The sequence below is a fragment of the Amphiura filiformis genome, chromosome 6, assembly GCF_039555335.1.
Source record: "Amphiura filiformis chromosome 6, Afil_fr2py, whole genome shotgun sequence".
NCBI lineage: Eukaryota > Metazoa > Echinodermata > Ophiuroidea > Amphilepidida > Amphiuridae > Amphiura > Amphiura filiformis.
In genome coordinates, this window is record NC_092633.1 from 15830647 (window position 1) to 15851303 (window position 20657).

The 20657-nt window shown below is 35.7% G+C and overlaps 1 protein-coding gene across 1 annotated transcript in view; it reads left to right on the forward strand.

The window, feature by feature from the left end:
• Positions 1-1090: 1090 nt before the first annotated feature.
• LOC140154374 (nicastrin-like) overlaps positions 1091-20657 on the forward strand; it is a 31782-nt gene continuing 12215 nt past the window's right edge. Inside the window, 11 exon segments of the mRNA XM_072176941.1 lie at positions 1091-1181; positions 4995-5093; positions 5481-5604; positions 7829-7962; positions 9185-9342; positions 10834-10978; positions 15231-15337; positions 16080-16241; positions 16800-17036; positions 19995-20110; positions 20112-20165. Of these exon segments, the coding sequence (XP_072033042.1) occupies positions 1112-1181; positions 4995-5093; positions 5481-5604; positions 7829-7962; positions 9185-9342; positions 10834-10978; positions 15231-15337; positions 16080-16241; positions 16800-17036; positions 19995-20110; positions 20112-20165 (1406 nt within the window). The 5' untranslated portion in view covers positions 1091-1111.

Below are 20657 nucleotides of genomic sequence, written 5' to 3' on the forward strand. Positions count from 1 at the left end.
TTTTTAGTATCGGAGTGCCCCCCCCAAAATGATTGACCCCTAGCCCTCCCCCATTTCCATGCAATTTCCTGTAGAACATAAGTTTACACTATTTTCAATATGGTTGACGTACAGTTTTCATGGCCAAAAGGGGGGTCTGAAAATAATTTTAGGTCCGAAGGGGGGGGGAGCTAAAAAAATATGTGAATTTTTCTTTTTGCTTAAGGCCCCCCTGTTACAGTGTTTGTGAACGGTCCCTTATCATCATCCGTACTCATCTCGATCAGGCAGGCCAGACGCCTTGCTTCGGGAGGGGGGGGGGGGGAGTCGGAGGTCAGGGTTATTTTTGTTTTGCTTTTTGTTTTTGTTTTGCTTTTTGCACTACTGAGGTAGGCCTGATATCAGGTGGGGAAATGATTTCAGTGGAACTCAGTGGAAGTTTTTTCAAAAATTGCCAGCCCCAAGTCAACTTAATGGCCGTGAATCCCAAAATATTATGTAGCATTTTTTTTTCAGTCCAAAAGGACTACGGAGATGCGATTTTTGGCAGGCTGGTCGATTTTTGCCAACACCGAATGATCCCCGAGGCTTTTTTCTGAAAATGTCTACACCGATAGACCCCTAGCTGGTGCAGGTAGGCCTACCGGTACGTCACTTTCCCCCGAGCACCCCGCCCGGGGGGCACTCGAAAATGAAAGTGACGTACCTGTGCCTGCCGGAGTACTGAAAACTACCGGGGTCTATTGTGGCGATTTAAAAGGGGTCATTCATTGGGTCCAATGGAAAATGGGGCCGTCATTCAGTGGTGAAATGTCAAAAATTGGGCATCATTGACCATAAAAAGTAATTTTCTGGGCAAAAATGTGAAAAAAAAACAATCATTGCAGCTAAATGACTACAAAATGTAAAATGCGTGCATGCGTACAAAAATTTGCAGATTAATTTGCAGATTTGGTGTCAGCTGATGAAAAAACTGAGCAGATTTGAAAAAAAAAGCGGTCATTGGGTGTAAGCTACCCCCCCCCCCCTTTTCACCACCCACGATTGTAAAAGTTCAAAAAATCCCAGTACATTGATAATACCGTGTATCGTATACCGCACATCACTAATATTACTAGCAATTTTAGCAAAAATGGCTGCCGACAGGAAGGAAGTAATGTTCGCGAGTTTGTTGATTTTTTTGTGTCAAATAGTTATTTCTGGTGAGTATTTCTCATAGATTTTTTGATTAGTTTAAATCAATGTGTTTGTTTTATTTGCCTTTATTATTCATTGAATTCAATCTCTTTTTGGAGTTTTTAAATTGCACATTTTATGATCATGCATTGACCATTGTAAGCTTTCTCATGTTCTTCTGAGTGACTGTCATGCATGTCATTCTCGGTACCGTTTAGGCTAGCCAGAACTCTGGCCATCCGCCATAGTATCCGTTTTTACTTCCACTAGGGCCAGAGCACAGAATTCTATATACACAAGAACCGGTCATCCGTATACCGTTGCGTGGCCGCAAACGTAACCGTCTCGGCTGAAAAATGAATTTAAAAAGGTACGGCAAGAATTTTTCGCAATGCATCGGCATCGCGTACGTCGAAGTTCACTTTTCAATGTGCAAACTGTGTAGTTAGGATAATGAAAACGACTGGTAAGCAAGTCTAAATGTTTTTCGTGTTTCGAATCGGACGACGAGTGACAAGCTCTAATGACGTTATGATGTAAACAACGTAATCGTCTGTAATAATTAATTAGGTAAACCCAAATTTTGGAGGTATCCAAAAGTATGCTAATTCGAAGTTCGACGAATCGGAATACGATCCTGGTATCCAATTCTATTCAAATGAGTTGAAGAAGGTTACGTGAACACTGAACAGTACTGAACACATATACTAATTCTCATCTAGCTTTACTAAAAAGATCTTTGGGCCAGAGGCACTTACATTGACAAATTTGTTGGGCATGCTTGAACGATCCAGTACAAAAAACGAAAGCATTTCAATGCTTGATCGAACCAATACAAATGTGTGTCAGGTCACTAATTATCATGATGATGATAAACCCACTTGAGAACACACAATCGCCAGTCATTTCTAAAGATGCATTTCTACTCAATCGCTTTTGCAGAAACCCGAATCGCACGCATGATCAGTGTACTAAATCGCCGTCGTATTTGCCTGCTGAGCATGCGCATGATTCACTGATTTTCAAAAGCGACACATAGGCCTATATTGACACCCTCTGTCAGTCAACGTTCTCTAGAATTAACGACAATGATTCAGTCTCATGATGAGTAACCCATGGGTATAAACACAGCTTTACACAATGACTAATTTACATAGGCACAAAAGACCGTGTTCATGTACTGTTACTCAGCCAAACATGGCAGAGTAGGTCCCAGATGTTCGGTACATGTTCCTATCTCCTCAACGTTATACCTTTCCAACAAGGAAAGAGATACGAAAAGCGAACGTCTAGTTAGATCGGGGCGATTAGAAGGACTCGATGTCCCTAACCCTATCCATGACCTCCTCTAACTCTAACCCTAACTCTAACCCTAACCATGATGTCCTTCTCATCGCCCCGATCCAGTGGTTACCTTTCCTGTCATTCTTTTGGTCGGGGTTGTTAATTCTATTTATATAACACCTAAGTAGATCCTTGTCATTTGATTGGTTGATTGTTGGTCACATGTCATTCAATAAATAAACTATTTTACGGCCTACGTCACTACCGTGGAATTTGGTTATATGCGCCGTGCATTTTCGTTATATTCCGTACGTTCTATTGCGGCTAGATTACATGGTGTGTTTTTTCAGTCCGATCGGCGAACAGTATGCATAGCATAGGCCCTACCGTGTTACGTTACGGGATATTTAAAACAACAAACTTAATTTGCGGCAATTCTGGATGAATATTTTTGAAGAAATATAATCCACATCTAAAAGGAAAGCCGCGAATATCCATATTCCGATTTTTTTTTTTTTTGGGGAAAGAAAAAGTAGAAAACAAGAAAAGTGAAAAGGTAAGCTTACAATATGCATTGGATAGGCCCGGTGGCTAGGTAAGCTTAAATTCTATTTTTACTGCGTAAGCAAACGCCTGGTAAAAATAATAATAGACCCTTAAAATAATACTTTTGAATGGCTTATTTTTGGGTGATACAAGAATGTAAAAAAAAAAAAAGCCATATTTGTCTACGATTCGTACAATATTTTAACTCCTGCAAAGCCATTACAATCAACAAATCAAATAACAAAGATCTATTTAGATAAAGATATAAAACAAATAATGAATGTTTTTCATTCGTGCAATGGAAAGAATATTTTCATTCGTTGAAAAATGGAATGTTCCATTCAACTCAGCTTCGCCGCTGAATGGAACATTCCATTTTCAACTCATGAAAATATTCTTACCATTGCACTCATAAACATTCATTATTTGTATACTATTGCACTTTGACTTTACCAGTTCCAATAATTGAAACTCCTGGCTCCGAACGGCGTTCCAAGAAGTGCTGTGTATTTGACACGTCACACCGCGGTTTACCTCGAGAACTCTAGCTTCGAATTTGCACACAATTGTTACGCATTCGATACTAGAGTGCTTTGCTATCATTTTTCAGTCGGACAGCGGTGCAATATTTTGCACCGGAGGTAATTTACACGGTGTCATGCTTCAGCAAATCCTACTAGATTTTGAATGCAATAGTCTCTAGCCTAGAATGTGAAGCTATCGGTGAGCAAATTCTTGGCTAGACTTCTCGAGCAAGCCACGGTAAATTTGGCATGCATCATATTCACATACATTTCCACATTTCTGTGAGTGACTGTTTTTTACTTAACTCATGAACTGTGAACATGCCAAGTTTGAAACAAAATTTCCGTTTGGCATCAAGCTCTAGCCTTAATTGGTTCGCAAACATGCTAATCATTATACTTTTTGTAGAAATTTGAATCGCAGAAGTGCCAATTTGAGTCGCAAACTGCGATGCAAATCCGGCTATCACAAGCCCTGTCTCTGTTTTTTTATGTACATGTACATGTGTACTGATGTAGAAACCACGTAGGAGACTTTCCTTTGTTGTTATTGCACCTCAGCTTTTAGTCTCCTCTGCAGCCAGTTTGGTTACGCTCCCTCCACACAAACAGTCTGCCAATTGCCACTTATAACACCGTTTCTGATTGGCTACACAGAGCTGTGCATCCGGGAACTTGATTGACCTCAGTCAGCTGGCGAGCGATGCAATCTCGCAAGTGCTTATTTCCGGGTTAAAATTGCTCATGAATATGAAGTACCCATCTAGCCGATCGACCAATTGAAAGCCTTGTTTGACGTCAAGCTGGCTGGCGTCGTCAGAAAACCGTTAGCCAATCAAAAAGGACCAGTTCGTTATCGTTGGCAGACTGTTTGTGTGGAGGGAGCGGAACCAAACTGGCTGCCGTGGAGACTACTCAGCTTTGCAATAGTCTTCGTGTTGACATCAGGGAATCGGTGTCTGTATTCAAAAAAGGCCAGAAAACACACCTGTTCCAGGGTTCATTTTCTGTATATCTTTTTTTACCTGTATTATTTTTCTTGTGTACTGTTGTTGATGCTGAACTTGTTTAATTTGTAAGGCGCTGTGTGTAGAGCGACCCATAAATATTGGGTCAGGGTCTTAGCTAGAAATTGAGGGTTGCCCGTCATTTGAATAAAATTGCCTGTCCTAATTTGACCTTTCAAACATTTACCAGACATCTATAGCCCATTGGGGGTTCAAAGAGTTCAAATATGTGCTGATATGGCCTTGTTCTACAAATTGGGTCTACTAAAAAGGGCAATTAGCTTCTCAAAATATACAATTTATAATATAGCATCTGTCAAAGGCATTAATTTTGCCCGTCTCAGGAGCAAACTGGCCGTCTAAAATGACGGCCAGACGGGTGGCTAGCTAAGACCCTGTATTGGGTACGGGTAATAATAATAAATAATAATAATTTGACACTTCTTTGTCTTGTTTCATGCTCCATCTTTTTTCACAGTGTATGGCAGGAAAACAAGGGATATGATTTATGTGGATATCAATCATTTCGCACCATGCATACGTAGATTTAATGCTACACATGAAATAGGATGCTCAAGTAAGTATATGTACCTCAATTAACACACAACTTGTAGATTGTTTGCTATTTAGGTACCGGTAGTCAACAAATATGCCCATTTAATTGTTGAAATTTACTGTAAATTCATTTGATACATTGTAATACATCAAATTTTTCTAGGTTGTCATTTTGGTAAGAAACCCTAGATACAGATTGAAGAGGTGGGTGAGACCTTAAGTCCTTTGTGAAGAAAGGTTTGGGTTCATCCCAGGCTTGGCTTCATTTCATCTTTAAGCAAAATACATACCGTATTATATTTATCTGATCAATTTGATTGATTGAATTTGGGGTGGACAAATATGTCTCACCTTATTCTGCCCTGAATTGATAATTATGGTGTTTTTCTCTTGATGTTCTCCATTTCAGGTTCAGCAAGTGGCAATACAGGTGTAGTTCATTACATCAATGATACAGATGAACTGAATTATGTATTGAATGATGGGCCACATAAACCATACATTCCCATTATGACACCACAGACGTTTAATTTGTAAGTAGCAGATAAACCCTTTCTATATGTGTTTGAGGTATCTTTAAAATGGTCATGTAATACATGTATGTTGTTCTTTCATAATGTGTGAGACAGTATTTTAAAGTAGCAGCCCAAAATCAACCTGTTTTAAAATTGGCATATTTATGATAAAGAATACAAGATCTTGACAACTAGCTAACTAGTATCATCTATAATTTATGCAGACCCATTCAACCTATCTGGTATTTAATTAATGTCATGTTGCAACCCACAACTGCTGTGCCTGTGTTTTGATGCAAATTATTGGTCTTATATAGTAGGGCCAGCCTTTTCACACTTACAATTTTGGACTTGGTGACCAAAAAATCCAATATATGGTCATGTTTTTTGAGGTGGGCACCCAAAAAAGGTGGAGCTGTCACATTTTCCAAAAAAATATTTCTTCTTCTTCATATATTTTTGCTAAAATCCATCATGAAGAAATGGTTTTGGTCTCATTTTGAAGATAAATTATTAATCTAATGAAATAGTAACAAATACAGTTGAACAAATGTATTAATTAATTACAACCGCTTAATTAAGTTAATTAGCCAGGGGTGGAGCCGGTAGAGGAGGAGCCGGTAGAGGAGGAGCTCTGTGTAAATCCAATGAGAAGTTGGTATTCAATAATAAAATTTATGCACTTTGCTGCCTAGTAGAAGTAAAAATGCAATTTGCATAATGTTAATCTTATTTTGTAACTTTCTATAACTATAATTGCCTATCTAATCTTAATAAACTTAGTAATTAAGCATTAAACAAGCTTTTAATTAATGCAGGGGAATGTGTGTCATGCAATACAATGCTTTAAATTTTGCATGCATGAAGAAAGGAATGAAAATGAATCTCATCTGTCATAAATAGATCTTTTAAATTGTTTTATCTTTGAAATATCTATCAAATAAATCTTCTCAAAGCAGATTATTGCAGTCAAAGGATTTAATCTGATGACATATTGATCTCTGGTTATTGTTAATAGTTTATTGATGTAGGCTAATTGTGCATCTATATGCCTACATACATGTACATGTAGGCCCTACCATTGTTACAATTTATTCACTGTAAATTGATTTTTGAAACACCCTATATGGAATTGGATATTTAAATGTGATATTATAGCAATTCTTTAAACTATTTTGTTTCCAAATTTGAAGTGCATTTGCTTACAAATGGCACTTAGGGAAATTTTACATTAAATTAAACAATTTAAGATACAACTTTTTCACACCCTGTATAACACAATGGTCTTAACAAATATAGTGCAAACTAAATATTTAATGAAAGGACTAATTGTGTACATTCCAAATATCAAGTTCATTTTCCAATTTAATATACTATGTAGAAATGTTGGAGCGGTAAAGAAATGTCATTTTTAGGTATTTTTCAGTGGAATCACCCTGTATATTTTTTGGCACACCCTGTATATCCACTCAAACTTAACAGATGTGCAATCCTGACAATATATGCTTTCTAAAAATATATACTTTTACATAGTTTGGGTGAAAACTTTTTGAAATATAATCAGAAATACAAAAAAGGCGTTGATTTTTGACAAATTGCAAGATGTGACGCAATTGGGTCCCACCTCAAAAAACATGACCATATACATGTATAGGATTTAATGGGTATCACTTGTTGGGATTGAAATTCTACAAAATAATACACACATACTGAAATGTTGATGCACGAGCCCCGAAGGAGGGAGTGCATTAGATTCATCAACATGTACTTGGTGCATTATTTTGTACAATTTCTAGAGCAACAAGTGATACGAATTTGATAATCTATTTCATACACTAGGAAAAACATGATTTTTGCTGCTTTTGTAACAAAATGATCACTAAAATGTTGGAAAATAGAACCAAATATTAGATGCATCAACCCACCCGAAGAATTAATCCATCCTACAGGACGCAAACAATGCGAAAGTACTGTGCGTAGTGCACGGAGAGCCATCCTATTACAATTAATGCACTCTGGGTACTGCGTACTAAAGCCATATTTTTCTAACTGCTTTTTTGATTGGTTGACTTTGATTAAGAGTGTATGCAGTGTATCACATACAACTCTCCATAGAAATTGTAGATGAGGCCAAAGTTTATAAAAGTTGTTCTCTGTCAAAATTACCCTGTTTACAACTTCAAAAGTTAAATATGATAACCCAAATTTTTGTTTTAAACATTGTTTTTTACCTTTTCCACAGAAAAAATGTTGAACTACTACTTGAATCGAAGAAAGTAAATGGCTTCATAGTTATACATTCTAACGTGTCACAAATCTTACAAGAGGATGAAGTCGACTTCTCACCAGACAGATCATGTCCAAATGACAACTTTGGTAAGTGTTAACCCTATAAGAACTACCTGCCTATTGGTCAAAAAAAGTTTTCATTATCAATTGGACCAATCAGCGACATTGTTAGAATAATTTCACCATGCAAAAAATTGGGGTGAATTATTTGCAAAGCTCCATTCTGATTGGTGATTAAAGTGAAGATATCACATAATTGACCAATCAGAGGTAATGTTAGATCAGCAGGTAGTGCTCAGAGGGTTAAGATAATGGTTTTTGCATCTTCTATATTTTGAAATTTGGATGAATGGACTGTGTGAGGCTAAAACAATACTAATGTCACAGAAAGAACAATGCAATTGGCACATGGTCATTATGGAATGGTTTTACAAAATGTGAAATTATAGGTGACTCCATCACCTCTCCATGTCGTAATTTTGCTCTTTTTGGTGCATGTGGGATCATCCAGGTTTTGTATAAGTAATTTTAGTGGAGAGTTTACTTTTAAGGCTTAAAGTGTAACTAGGCTTCTGGGAAAGGAAAAGACTGTACAAGTTACCTATACCTGGCAAATCTCAATTGACTACAAGCAAGAGCCAATTTTGAGCCCAGTGCCTGATGTGTGTTAAAGGTTGGGTTTGCCTTATAAAGTTTATGACAGCATTTACACTATGAAAAAATATGTTTAGACCAGCTGGTAGCTATGAAATTCATCACCAAAAACAGGGTTGGTACAGTTCCTATTCAATTGCCAGGCCTGGAAAAAATTTAAAAAGTGGGAAGCTCTTTCCCGGGAAGTTTGGAAGGAAATTAAGGTCCTTAAATAAAGAAATACATAAGAATTTGGAGGGAAATTTGTCTTTTTGAAGGGAAATTTTGATCCCGTTCCAGGGAAATTTACATTGTTTACAGCCCTGTTCAATTGCTACTCAGAAAGATGATAATTAAAGCTGCTGCTGTGCATTATATTAGTCATTGGCAAAGAATAAACAATCAGTCAAATTCATGTGGTTTTTTTCATTTGTTTTAGCTGAATAAACATTACTAGTTATAAAAAATCACTGAAGACAGCTAAAAACCAGTGAATCAATTTGATTTATGATAATTCAGTCTCTATTAGTAGAAGTGGTATCGTAACTATAAAAAAATTTAAGTTTTCATCCATGGTGTAAATGAGTTGCTTGTATTCTGTACTTTTAATGAATATTCACCTATGGTTTGTTTTTTCATTCAATTTTTCTATCTGTCTGAAACATGATTACAACAGGTATTTACAATGAAGATGACAACTCTAGCTCTAGCTCTAAATATGCACATTGCTCTGATGTTACCTGGAATCCTGCTGGTAACAGCCTCAATTATATGAATCTAGATGTACCTGTCTTCTCTCTATTAGACCAAGGGGAAGTGGATTTCCTTGTTGATGTATGTATGAGACAATTACAGCTTACACTATAGCCAAAATATTAAATTCTCTATCATGAGAGCCAACTTGGGTATGCACAGTTATTTGCGCCGAGCATACTACGCAAATACCAGCGCTTACGGCGCAAACACAGCTTTTGAGAATTGACCAATCTCACGGTCGTTGCTAGGCAAGGTCAAGGTTCAGTCATGCAGGTCGCACGATCGTGTTATTCTACGAAAAGTACGCTTACGCAGAAGGTACATCCTCTCATGATCGAGAAATTGTTATTTTGGCTACAGCTCAACTTACCGTACTTTGCCTAACCAGACAGTCCATGCCAAAATTGTTACTACACCTTTACATTTCATCGAATCTCTTTTTGATGTCTGTCATTTTGAACATCACACTTGAAAGATGTTTGCTATGTAGAAACTTTATTTTGCAATTTCATAATTTGCATATTATTAGCATATTTGCAAGAAAAAACATGAAAATCAATAAATACCTATATTTTTCACAATTTCAATATTTTATTAGAAATTAAGCATGTAGGCCGTTTGTTATGACTTGATGAATGAAGCTGTTAAAACAGATTTTAATATTTTTCCTTATTTTTCCTTTTTTGCCCCAAAATGTGTAAAAATCAAAATTTTTTGGATGACCTATATTTTCTTTGAATATTTATCAAATTTCGTAATTTAGGTATAATACAGTGCAGAAAAAGATGTCAAAAAAATCTGTTAAAACAGATTTCCAATAAATTGTTCCATTTTCCATTTTGGGTTAAATAACTCAATTTTCATGCGCTGGATATTTGAAACATAAAATGAAAACATGTCCATTGGCGCTTTTTCCTCGAGATGTACTATAATATCAAGGTTACGGATATAATATAATCCCTTCTTATCTTCACTGATCCATCAGATACCTATTGTTATGAATGATCAATGAAAAGGTTCAGAACTGGGCTACTAATGGTCTGTGAAGTATCTATAGTTATTTTCATGAATGTGTCAACTCAAAAATTATGCAAGGTCGAATGTAGGAAAAGTATGATCAGTTGAGCTGTATAGTGATAGTGATTAATCTTATCGATAAAAAAGTTTTAATAATGCAGCAAAATGTTTTTAATTCTCTTTACACCCTCACACCCACACACATCCTTAGATATGTGATGCGATCAAGCAAAATGAGTCTGATGTCCATCAAATTCAAAACCAAAATTCAGATTTCAATTTTATTACATGAGCCATTCTCAAAGCTTTATTTTGCAGAAACCCCCATCATAATTAGACTTACGGTCCCAGAGATGTGACCATTTTAGTGTTGCTCAGAATAAATAAAGGAAGTTGAAAGCTATTATTGGCTATATCTCAAAATCAATATTCCCGACATCTGACTCATTTTGCATGATCACATTACATATGTGTAAGCACCGGCAACCGTGGGCATCAACCCTTCCTGACGGTATTCAGCTAAAACTATTTGTATTTTGTTCTTGTTGACAGTGTTCAATAACATTTAACCACCGCATCAATGGTGTGATCAGGGAGTATCCGTTATGTGCCGTAGAATTAAACAACTTCATGTTTGGTGCCAAGGATACACCGACTTGTTTTTGGCGCTCACAGAGAATAACAGGCTTAGAGCAAAGTAAGTTACCTTTTTTATTGCGATGTAATAAAATAATTGTATAAATCTGAATATTTAATTGAATATCAATATGATTGTCAGGTGTAAGTAGGCACAAGGATAATTTGAGGCAATTTGACAATCAAGTGATTTGGCTGGGCACAAAGGCAGTTGTATGCTTAAGAATGTGTCTAAAGGTACACATCAGGGGACATAAGCATAAGATACCCACCCTAAAGCAATTTTCAATGCCTTTGGTTACTTTTTGCCCTGAACTTACGGTGGTTGCAGTTGAGTCTATCATACTAAGATCAATCTTCAGAATTTATGTGTGTGGATTGTATGCACTCACATCGGCAGTATGAATTATTTGAGTTTTTGGTATATTTTGAATGAAAATATTATTGAAGAATAACTTGATATGCTTTTTGATTGAATTAGCACAAGTATTGGATTTTATGATTTCTCAAGCTTATGTCAACTTTCTGTTATATGATCTTTAGTCATTAGTAATCTATGCTTTTGTTTTCATTGTTATGATCTTTCAAATTGTTCATTAGTGGTTCAAATGTTTTGTTAAAATGTATGCTTATGTGATAGCATTTGTATGATGTTGCTTTTTCTTTGTTTGAAATTTATACATGATTTGTGTGAATTGTGGAAAATAAAAATTGTCTTGTATCTTGTATCTTGGTAGTATCCAGTCAAGCAGGTAATGCATGCATACAGTTACATTTTTGTGCACAATACTCAAATAGTCATGTCATGACATAAATAAACACAGCTCAGCTAACTAGCTGTAACTTGCTTGAAATTTACTCACTACATGTACTTAAGCTTTTAACAGTTGTTTTGGATGATTTCATATCAGCTTCACCTCCAGTAGGTTCTCCAATATCTGATAGGTCCTTCAGTTAAATACTTTAGTAGTTACATTGCAAATGTTAGTGATAAAAATTTAAACAATCTCAGCACAAGTGAGCTGTAAGTGCAGAAAGCTGAAACTTGGCCGAGTTACAAAGTTACCCTGATATAGAATACATGTATTCCGTGTGGTAGTAACGGGATAGTTGTCCAAGATTCTGCTTGCTGCACTGTAGGTGCTGCTCCTGTACAGTTTGATCAGTTCGTAATCGGCGGGCCGTATCACAGCACGGATTGATATCAATATATTTTTTTGGACAATTGTCTTGTGACGTGGTGCCAGAAGTATTACAAAGTATTAATTGAAGTCCTATACTTTGTCTACTTTCTTTAACACATAAAATATAGACCAAGCAGATCAACTATATCACTGTTAACGTGGGTCTACTTTTAGGCGTAGTGATAAAAGCCTGATAATTCCCGCCGATTACGAGCTGATCGAAGTATAGGCATCCATTTTGATCTCCTTATGTCCAGCCTATCACTCCAGAACCTGTCTTCCAATTAGCTGACTAGGGGTGTCTGATGCTAAATGCCTCAATCAATCATAAAATATATCACCTGGCCATTTAGTCTTGTTTAAGGGTAGACGAGGTATTGTTGGTCGAAGCAACCTAAAAATCAATTTTCATTATCTAGATCAATATATTATTGAAAAATAACACCTTGATGTTTTGTAAAAGTTCATTCTACAAATTGTATACTTTGCATATTTGCTTAATTTATTGTTGTTAACGAGTTATGTACGTTTTACAAAAGTGTTGTTGTTTCAGCCCTCTTTACAACATAACTCAAGAACCGCAGCACCTATAAAAGTATATCTGTGATATTTTAATTCTTCTACACACTCGCTATGAATTGAGCAATGCAGTTTTTGCCAAAGCTCACTACCATTCGTAAGATGCTGTGAACTACCAAATCACAACAGTTTAAAATAATTAATAACCTTAAGGGATCTAAAATGAGCGTTTATTATGCTTCGACAGTATTTTGTGGGACATGAGAGCACCTCAGACCTGTCGATTGCATTCTGAATACGAAGCATGTCTTTCTGATATCAAATAATTTTCATTTTTGAAAATCACAATATAATACAAATTTTATGACAAATTATAAAAATTTGATATTTTTCAAATTTTGATATATAACAGTCCTCGAAGTAAATTATATAAATCTAATGACATATTTTAAAGTGTATGTAGCAGGAGGAAAAGCCGACGGTCAATTGAAAATTTGGACCTTTCATATTGAAGATATGGAATTTTTTCCCAAAAAGACCTAAATATTGTTTGGTGTTTTGGGAAAAAAAAATCCATATCTTCAATACGAAAGGTCAAAATTTTCAATTGATCGTCGGCTTTTCATCCCACCTACATACACTGTAAGTATAAATTATCAGATTTATAAAGTTTACTTCAAGTACTGTTAAATATCAAAATATCAATTTTAATGATTTGCCATAAAATGTGTATTAAATTGCTAATTTCAAAAAATCTAAATTATTTGATATCAGAAGGACATTCTTCAGATTCAGAATGCAATTCGATATGTCTGATGTGCTCTAATGTCCCACAATAAATACTGTCCAAACGCTCATACCCCAGCCCTTAAATGATGAAAAATAATGATTGTATAGAACATTTTACAAAGATTAGTTAAATTTAGGTGTCATTTTTCAAAAAATTTCAACATCCCCTCTCAGACTCCCCCATTCGTTTTTTACAGCCCTGCATCACAGTATGTATTCTGATGTTTGTTCAGGTCAAGGTTGCCTTCATTAAGAATATTGTTTTGCATAATCTTTTATTACTGAGGGCATGGATGCCGTTCATCCATACTCTCTTTTTACTTCTTGCTACTTGTAAATGAAATGTTATTAACTAATATTTTTGTTTTGATACATTTTGCCTTTAAAATATCATGGTATAATTGCGTGCCTATATTTTGTTTCTGTAATTCTAATTTACTATTTATTGCTTGCCTACTTTGAAAATCATCACGTTTGAATTCCAGTCTTTCGCCTTGTTCTGCTCTCCTTCTGACTGTGTTCTTAAACGTGTTGGTTATTTTATGTTTATATATTTTTACTTGTATACTTTTGTTGTTAAGTGCTTTGCGGGCTTGCAGCACTTCGTAATAATGCGCTATGTTAAGGCCAGAGTAATGGGAGAGAACATGGACCTTTTCGAGCATCATTGTTTCTGAATTGTATGTCCAAAGTATATAAAACTTCATTTTTGGAAAGGAAATGAGTCAAGGAATCCCATGGTGATGTCAGATTTGTTCAAAAATCTCGAGTTTTGAAAAAATCACTTTTTTACCCCAATTTTTTTGTGACAACTTAGAAAAAATCCGTTCAGAGTAAAAAAAATTCAGTTAGGTTTTTATGAAGGAGAGACATGAACTTAGGGAAGGTTTTTATTTTTTTAAATTGTCTCTTTTTCAAAATATTGAAAAAACATGTCAAAAAAGCAATTTTGTCACTCTATCAAGCTAAAAATTGCACATAATGGTGTATATTTTTGTTTACAACATATATTTTGAAAAAATGAGTAAACCTTCCCTAGACTTTGATGTACTCTAAAAAGTTTACCTTCTGCTTGCATATATTTCAAGTTATCTTGTCACAAAAATAGTGCAATACTGTTAAAAGTGAACTCTGAGAAATCAATGTTTTAGTAAAACAATGTCAAAATTATGCACAAACGTCCGTATATTTTAAAACGGTAAGACTTTCACGCTTGTAAAAGCTGTATCTGGTGCATGGTCTATATGCATCTTTTTGCACCAATGAATCTATAATATCTGCTTTCGGTGCTCCAAAATTCAAAATAATTAAAAAATCTAAGTGGCATTTTGCCTGCAAATTTTTGTTTTGTTTACACCACATTTTGCTGGCGTTAACAACATACCGAATGCGTCTTGACTGCGTTTGGACATACGCCAAGAGAGTTGCGCCAAGAACGCGAATCGCGCTGCGTAATCACAATATTTCGTGATTCGCGCTTTCTGACTCATTATTTCCGCCAATTTACTAAGCTGTCTTGAGCCATGTGACTTTTTAGAGTTGAAAAGAGTGAAATAAATCAAGCAAAAATACAAGTAAATATTATTGCATTTTATCAGTTTCAAGTGATAGAATACATCTTAGTGTTGATATATTATCAAGAAATCTCAAATTCGGGCGTGGACGAATGTGTCTTCCATTACTCTGGCCTTAAGTGTCTGTTTATTATTATTATGTTTGAAATAGTCTGAATCTATTCTACATGCCTGATAAACACATTGCCTTACATATTACATTGCCTCATCATTCTGATGTTTTAGTATCTTCTTTTTACCGATACAGCTCAATTTTGTGATCCACTTGGAGGGTATAATCTTTGGTCTGTATTGAAACCAACCAACAAAAAGGAACCACTACAAGAAAAGTCTGTCATTTTTGCAGCTGCACAGGTAATTGCCATATAACGTTGCTTTGACAGCCTCAATACTTTTAACTTCATAATCACTTGTCACTTGTGGAGTACCTTTTTTTCTATAAATGCATTGTATTCTGTCAAAATTAAAATAAAGCATGCTTTAATTGGTGTGATCCTGTGGGCAATGATATAACCATCAAAATGTGTTTTTTGCTTCATGATGTTGATATTAATTCTGTGTCTCGTATGGTTGGAAATTGAAACCAAACATTTCAACAAAACAAAAAATGCAAATGTAAAATAATTTGCTGTAAAAGGAGATTTCATCTTGAAAGTTGCTGCGTATCCTCCCAACTGCATCACCCAATGTGAGCACAATACCTGCAGTGGGATATGCACGGTAGTGTAGCAGCAAGAATGCATACTGGCATGATAACGTTAAGTTGAAAGGCTTTTGGGATAAACTGAAAAGGTCTATTGGTATCCGTTACTTTCTCCTAAGAATTTTCACTAATATATGATCCACTGCATAAAAGAACCAAGCAATATAGGGAGGAGAATATCATCCGAAAATCCCACTGCAAATAAAGAGGATAAATACATGTACCTATCTTTAATTTAAAGAAGCCAGTATCCAAGATGATGAGTCTAAAATTAATCAGGATTTGTCACTCAAAATTTACGATATTAGATTAAGTCTTGATATAAACTTTATGAAAACCATCCCATTTTATTGGTATATTATATTATAATCAAAATCATTGCTTTTATTTCAGTTGGATGCTACATCATTGTTCTATGAAATTATGCCAAGACCTGGTGCTGACAGTGCCGTTACAAGCTTTGTAACATTACTAGCAACTGCCCATGCATTGGGACAACTATCCAATGAAACCAAACAGGATATGAAAAATATCATGTTTGCCTTCTTTACTGGGGTAAGTATAGATGTGTAAATGAAAAAGGGTTGCTTTTACAAAAGTAAAGTAAAAAGTGCAGTAGTGATCACTGGGGCCCACTAGTTGTTTTCCATGGACGTATTTGTCGGATTGATTATATGAAAGAGTGAGTAGTGAACAAGTAGTGAGTCAAGTTGTTGAAGAGTGAGTTAGTAATAAATTGAATGAGTTGAACGAGACTCTAAATGAGTATTTGAGTAAGCGGGTGAGTCTGATTTTAGTTCAAATCACCAGATTCTGATTGGATTATATATTTGATGGTCATGCATGATCAGTGTTTGTTGTAGAAGTTCTGTTGAAAGTTCAAATTTGGAGTTATTGTTGGCCCAATTTGGATGGAGTTTTTAGCATATTTTAGGTTGTTAAACTGGCTTGAACATGTTATGGAAGAATAAATATTTATAATCAAATCATGAATGGGTAATCCTCTACCTTTTCAAATAAAATATATGGAATAATTGAAAGCAATAGTTCACATGTTGGATTTATGTATAATTTACCTTTCTGATTCAAGATTTCATTTGTAATTCAATTCAGGAAAGCTATGACTACATAGGCTCTTCACGTATGGTCTTTGACATGCAGAGGGATGAATTTCCCGCCAAGTTGTACGATAGTGAGAAAAAAGCGGACAGAGAACAACCGGCCCTGATGAATCTGACTCATATTTCCCATTATGTTGAGTTAAAGCAGCTAGGATTGACAACCAATGGTAATACAGTGTGGGCACATAGTGACCCTGTGTCTCAAGAAAATCCTGATACAAAGAATTGGGTAAGTTAAATCATTGGGGCGCTCAGCATTTTGAAGTGAACTTTCTTACCATCCAACCAGATACACTATAACCACTTGACTGGGACTAAGTTTTCCCAGATAATAACTTGCTCTGTACCTTTCCCTCACAACCTAGGATGGCTAGTCACCTAGTGATGACTATACAAATGCATGGCAAATCTCTGAGAAATTAGCATTCCAAACTGATGATGTCTTGTCTAGATTTTCATTTTAAAGCTGTTGCTTTGGTTTTTGATTTTATTTTATTCAGCATGTTAAAATGGATACACATTACAAATATTATATTGCACTTACAGGTAAAATACTTATTATGAACATATAATTTTTTACAATTAAATTCAGGTGAGTTGAAACCATCCAAAAGAAAAGTGCTCAACCTGTTAGGGGAGCATAAACATAAAGAATTTGGATTTGGTTGACACTACATAGTTTTACAGAGCTGTTTCGTAAGGGCCAATAGGCCCTCACTCATCAGAAACTTAATGCAGAATGAGGCATAAACTAAAATATACACAACACCTAGCTTCAAGAATAATCATGCACAAAAGGATTACATAATGTTACATAAAATCATAATTTCAAGTGCGTAAAACCATTTTTGTCTCGCCTGATAAGGCAGGAGACTATATAATCACTTTTCCGTGCAGATGTGTGTAGGGGTGTGTGGGGGTGTGTATGTGACAAATTTGGTTAAAGTTTTGGTTAAAGTTTGCTTTCCGCCTATTTTCTCGGAGACTATGAGTCATACGTTCCTCAAACTTGGTGGGTGGGTGCATCTTGACCCGAGACAGAACCGGTTTGTATTGGTTAGTGGGTCAAGGTCACTGAGGTCATCTAGGGGTCATCTGAGGTCAAATTAGTAAAAACTGTCATATGTCCATGACACTTGGTGGGTCCATTCAACATTTAAAGCCAATTTTTGGAAGGTCATTTCGAGGTCACCAGAGGTCATCTGAGGTCAAATTAGTCAAAACTGTCGTATGGGCATGAAACTTGGTGGGTACAGTCAACATTTAAAGCCAAATTTTTGGAAGGTCATTTCGAGGTCACCAGGGGTCATCTGAGGTCAAATTAGTAAAAAGTGTTGGATGGGCATGAAAATTGGTGGGTACAGTCAACATTTAAAGCCACATTTTTGGAAGGTCATTTCAAGGTCACCAGGGGTCATCTGAGGTCAAATTAGTAAAAACTGTTGGATGGGCATGAAACTTGGTGGGTACAGTCAACATTTAAAGCCAAATTTTTGGAAGGTCATTTCGAGGTCACCAGGGGTCATTTGGGGTCAAAGTAGTAAAAACAATCGTATGGGCATGAAACTTGGTGGGTACAGTCAACATTTTAAGCCAAATTTTTGGAAGGTCATTTTGAGGTCACCAGGGGTCATTTGAGGTCAAATTAGTAAAAACAGTCATATGGGCATGAAACTTGGTGGGTACAGTCAACATTTTAAGCCTAATTTTTGGAAGGTCATTTCGAGGTCACCAGGGGTCATCTGAGGTCAAATTAGTAAAAACTGTCGTAAGGACATGACACTTGGTGGGTACAGTCACCATCAGCCAGATAATCGTGCCCAGCCGATAACCGCCAAATTCATTTACCTCTACCAAAAGTAATTGAAAAAGCAGGTGGTCCCAAAAGCAGGCGAGACTCGTGGTTCGAGAACCGCCTTGTTTACATACATAATCCAAAAACCATGCCAAGGATAGCCCTTTAAGCTTAAAAAACTTATTTCCAAAGGGGTCCTTATATTACAGGAAAAAGATAATTAAAAGTTAAGACTGGTAAAAAACACCAAAATAGAAAAACCAAAAGCAAAGCATTGAAACAAAAACAACAAACTAGACATTCATTTGTTTTAAAAGGTGAGCTTTGACATCTTTTTTTAAACTTGTATTTCAGTGAAACAGATTTAATATCTTCCGGCAAACTATTCCAGTTTTTGATAGCATTAAAATAAAAAGAACCAGAACTAAAAGACTTGATCCTGGGAACTTGAAAATTAAAGTCCCTTCCCTTTGTGCTATAATGATGCACACTTGATAGTCTAGTAAAATTCTCATTCATGTAATCAGGACAAGTATTGTAAAAAATATTAAAAACATGATTTTAACAGAGCTGCTCTGCTCTGTTATTTTTTGCTTAGTGTGCCCTCTCTCAATTTCTCTCTGAATTCTCTTAGTAATAATGCGTTCTGGCATATTATAATTTGTTTTTCTTTATCTTGTACAAGATATATGTAACATCCAAAAATAGGTTGGCTGCTACTATTCCACAATGATCACTGCTTTGCATAAAGCTTTTATCTTGTGGATGGTGCTGTCACTGGGGTGAGCTAAATTTGCAGATATGGGTCGCAGTCAACCAACTATGCCAAATCAAGTCTGTAATAAAAGTATAGTATTGCCATCAGTGTACACCTTAGGTTAGAATATTATGGAGCAGTTGAAATTTGGGTCTTGTTATTTTATGTAACATGTACACAAGGCTGAGACTTCAGACCTAAGTGATTTTAAACTTCTCCATCTTCCCATTCTTCTGTAGCAGAAACAACATGATATTAGACATTTCAATCTTTTCCAATAATTTCAGACCTTTGCAGCCTGTACATGTAGGTGAATTGGAATGTTCCCTGTGTGCATGATGTATGCATTAAAATTAAACCTTAGGCTAATGTTAGCTCTTTCACAGTTCACATGTTAAAACAAGTCTACACATTGTTGGCTTACACATTGTTGGCTACAAATTCTTGTCTACAAATGTGTTGACTTACACAAGCGTATACATAGTTGGTTACAAATGTGTTGGCTTGTTAAATGTTGGCTTGTTTTTTTTAACAAGCTAACATTTAACAATTGCACATAATTAATTGTAAATGTTCAACCTGTTGTTGTCATTGCTGCATGTTCAGAAGTTTGTGACAATTTTTTTTCTTTATAGACTCAACAAATTGTTGGCGCATTAATATCTGGCAGTAGTGGCAGCAGTGTTTCGATGCTAAGGCCTCTTAGCGACCAATCCTTACCTCCTGCTTCCTTCCAGCGTTTTCTGAGAGAAAAGAGATATTCCTGGTATAGTACTTACTGACCATGAAAAAGCCTATTCAAACAAGTAAGTGAAAATTATACAACTTTTGTTTGTCCTTCAAAAAAAGTAAAGTAAGTTGAAATATTAAAACAATGATAAAATGAGAGTAAAAAATAGCTAAAATAGCTGTCTTATAATGCGGCGGGATGGCTTTATGATGTAGGTTGGAACGTAGTCTAAAGTAAAATTGAGGCATGTGGTTAATGCTCACTCAGTTGTTTCATACACATCTATGGAATCTTGATGGATTCCTTAAGGTTATTAATTATTTTAAACTGTTGTGATTTGGTAGTTCACAGCATCTTACGAATGGTAGTGAGCTTTGGCAAAAACTGCATTGCTCAATTCATAGCGGCGTGTAGAAGAATTTAAATATCACAGATATACTTTTATAGGTGCTGCGGTTCTTGAGTTACGTTGTAAAGAGGTCTGAAACAACAACACTTTTGTAAACCGTACATAACTCATTAACAAAAATAAATTAAGCAAGTTTGCAAAGTATACGATTTGTAGAAT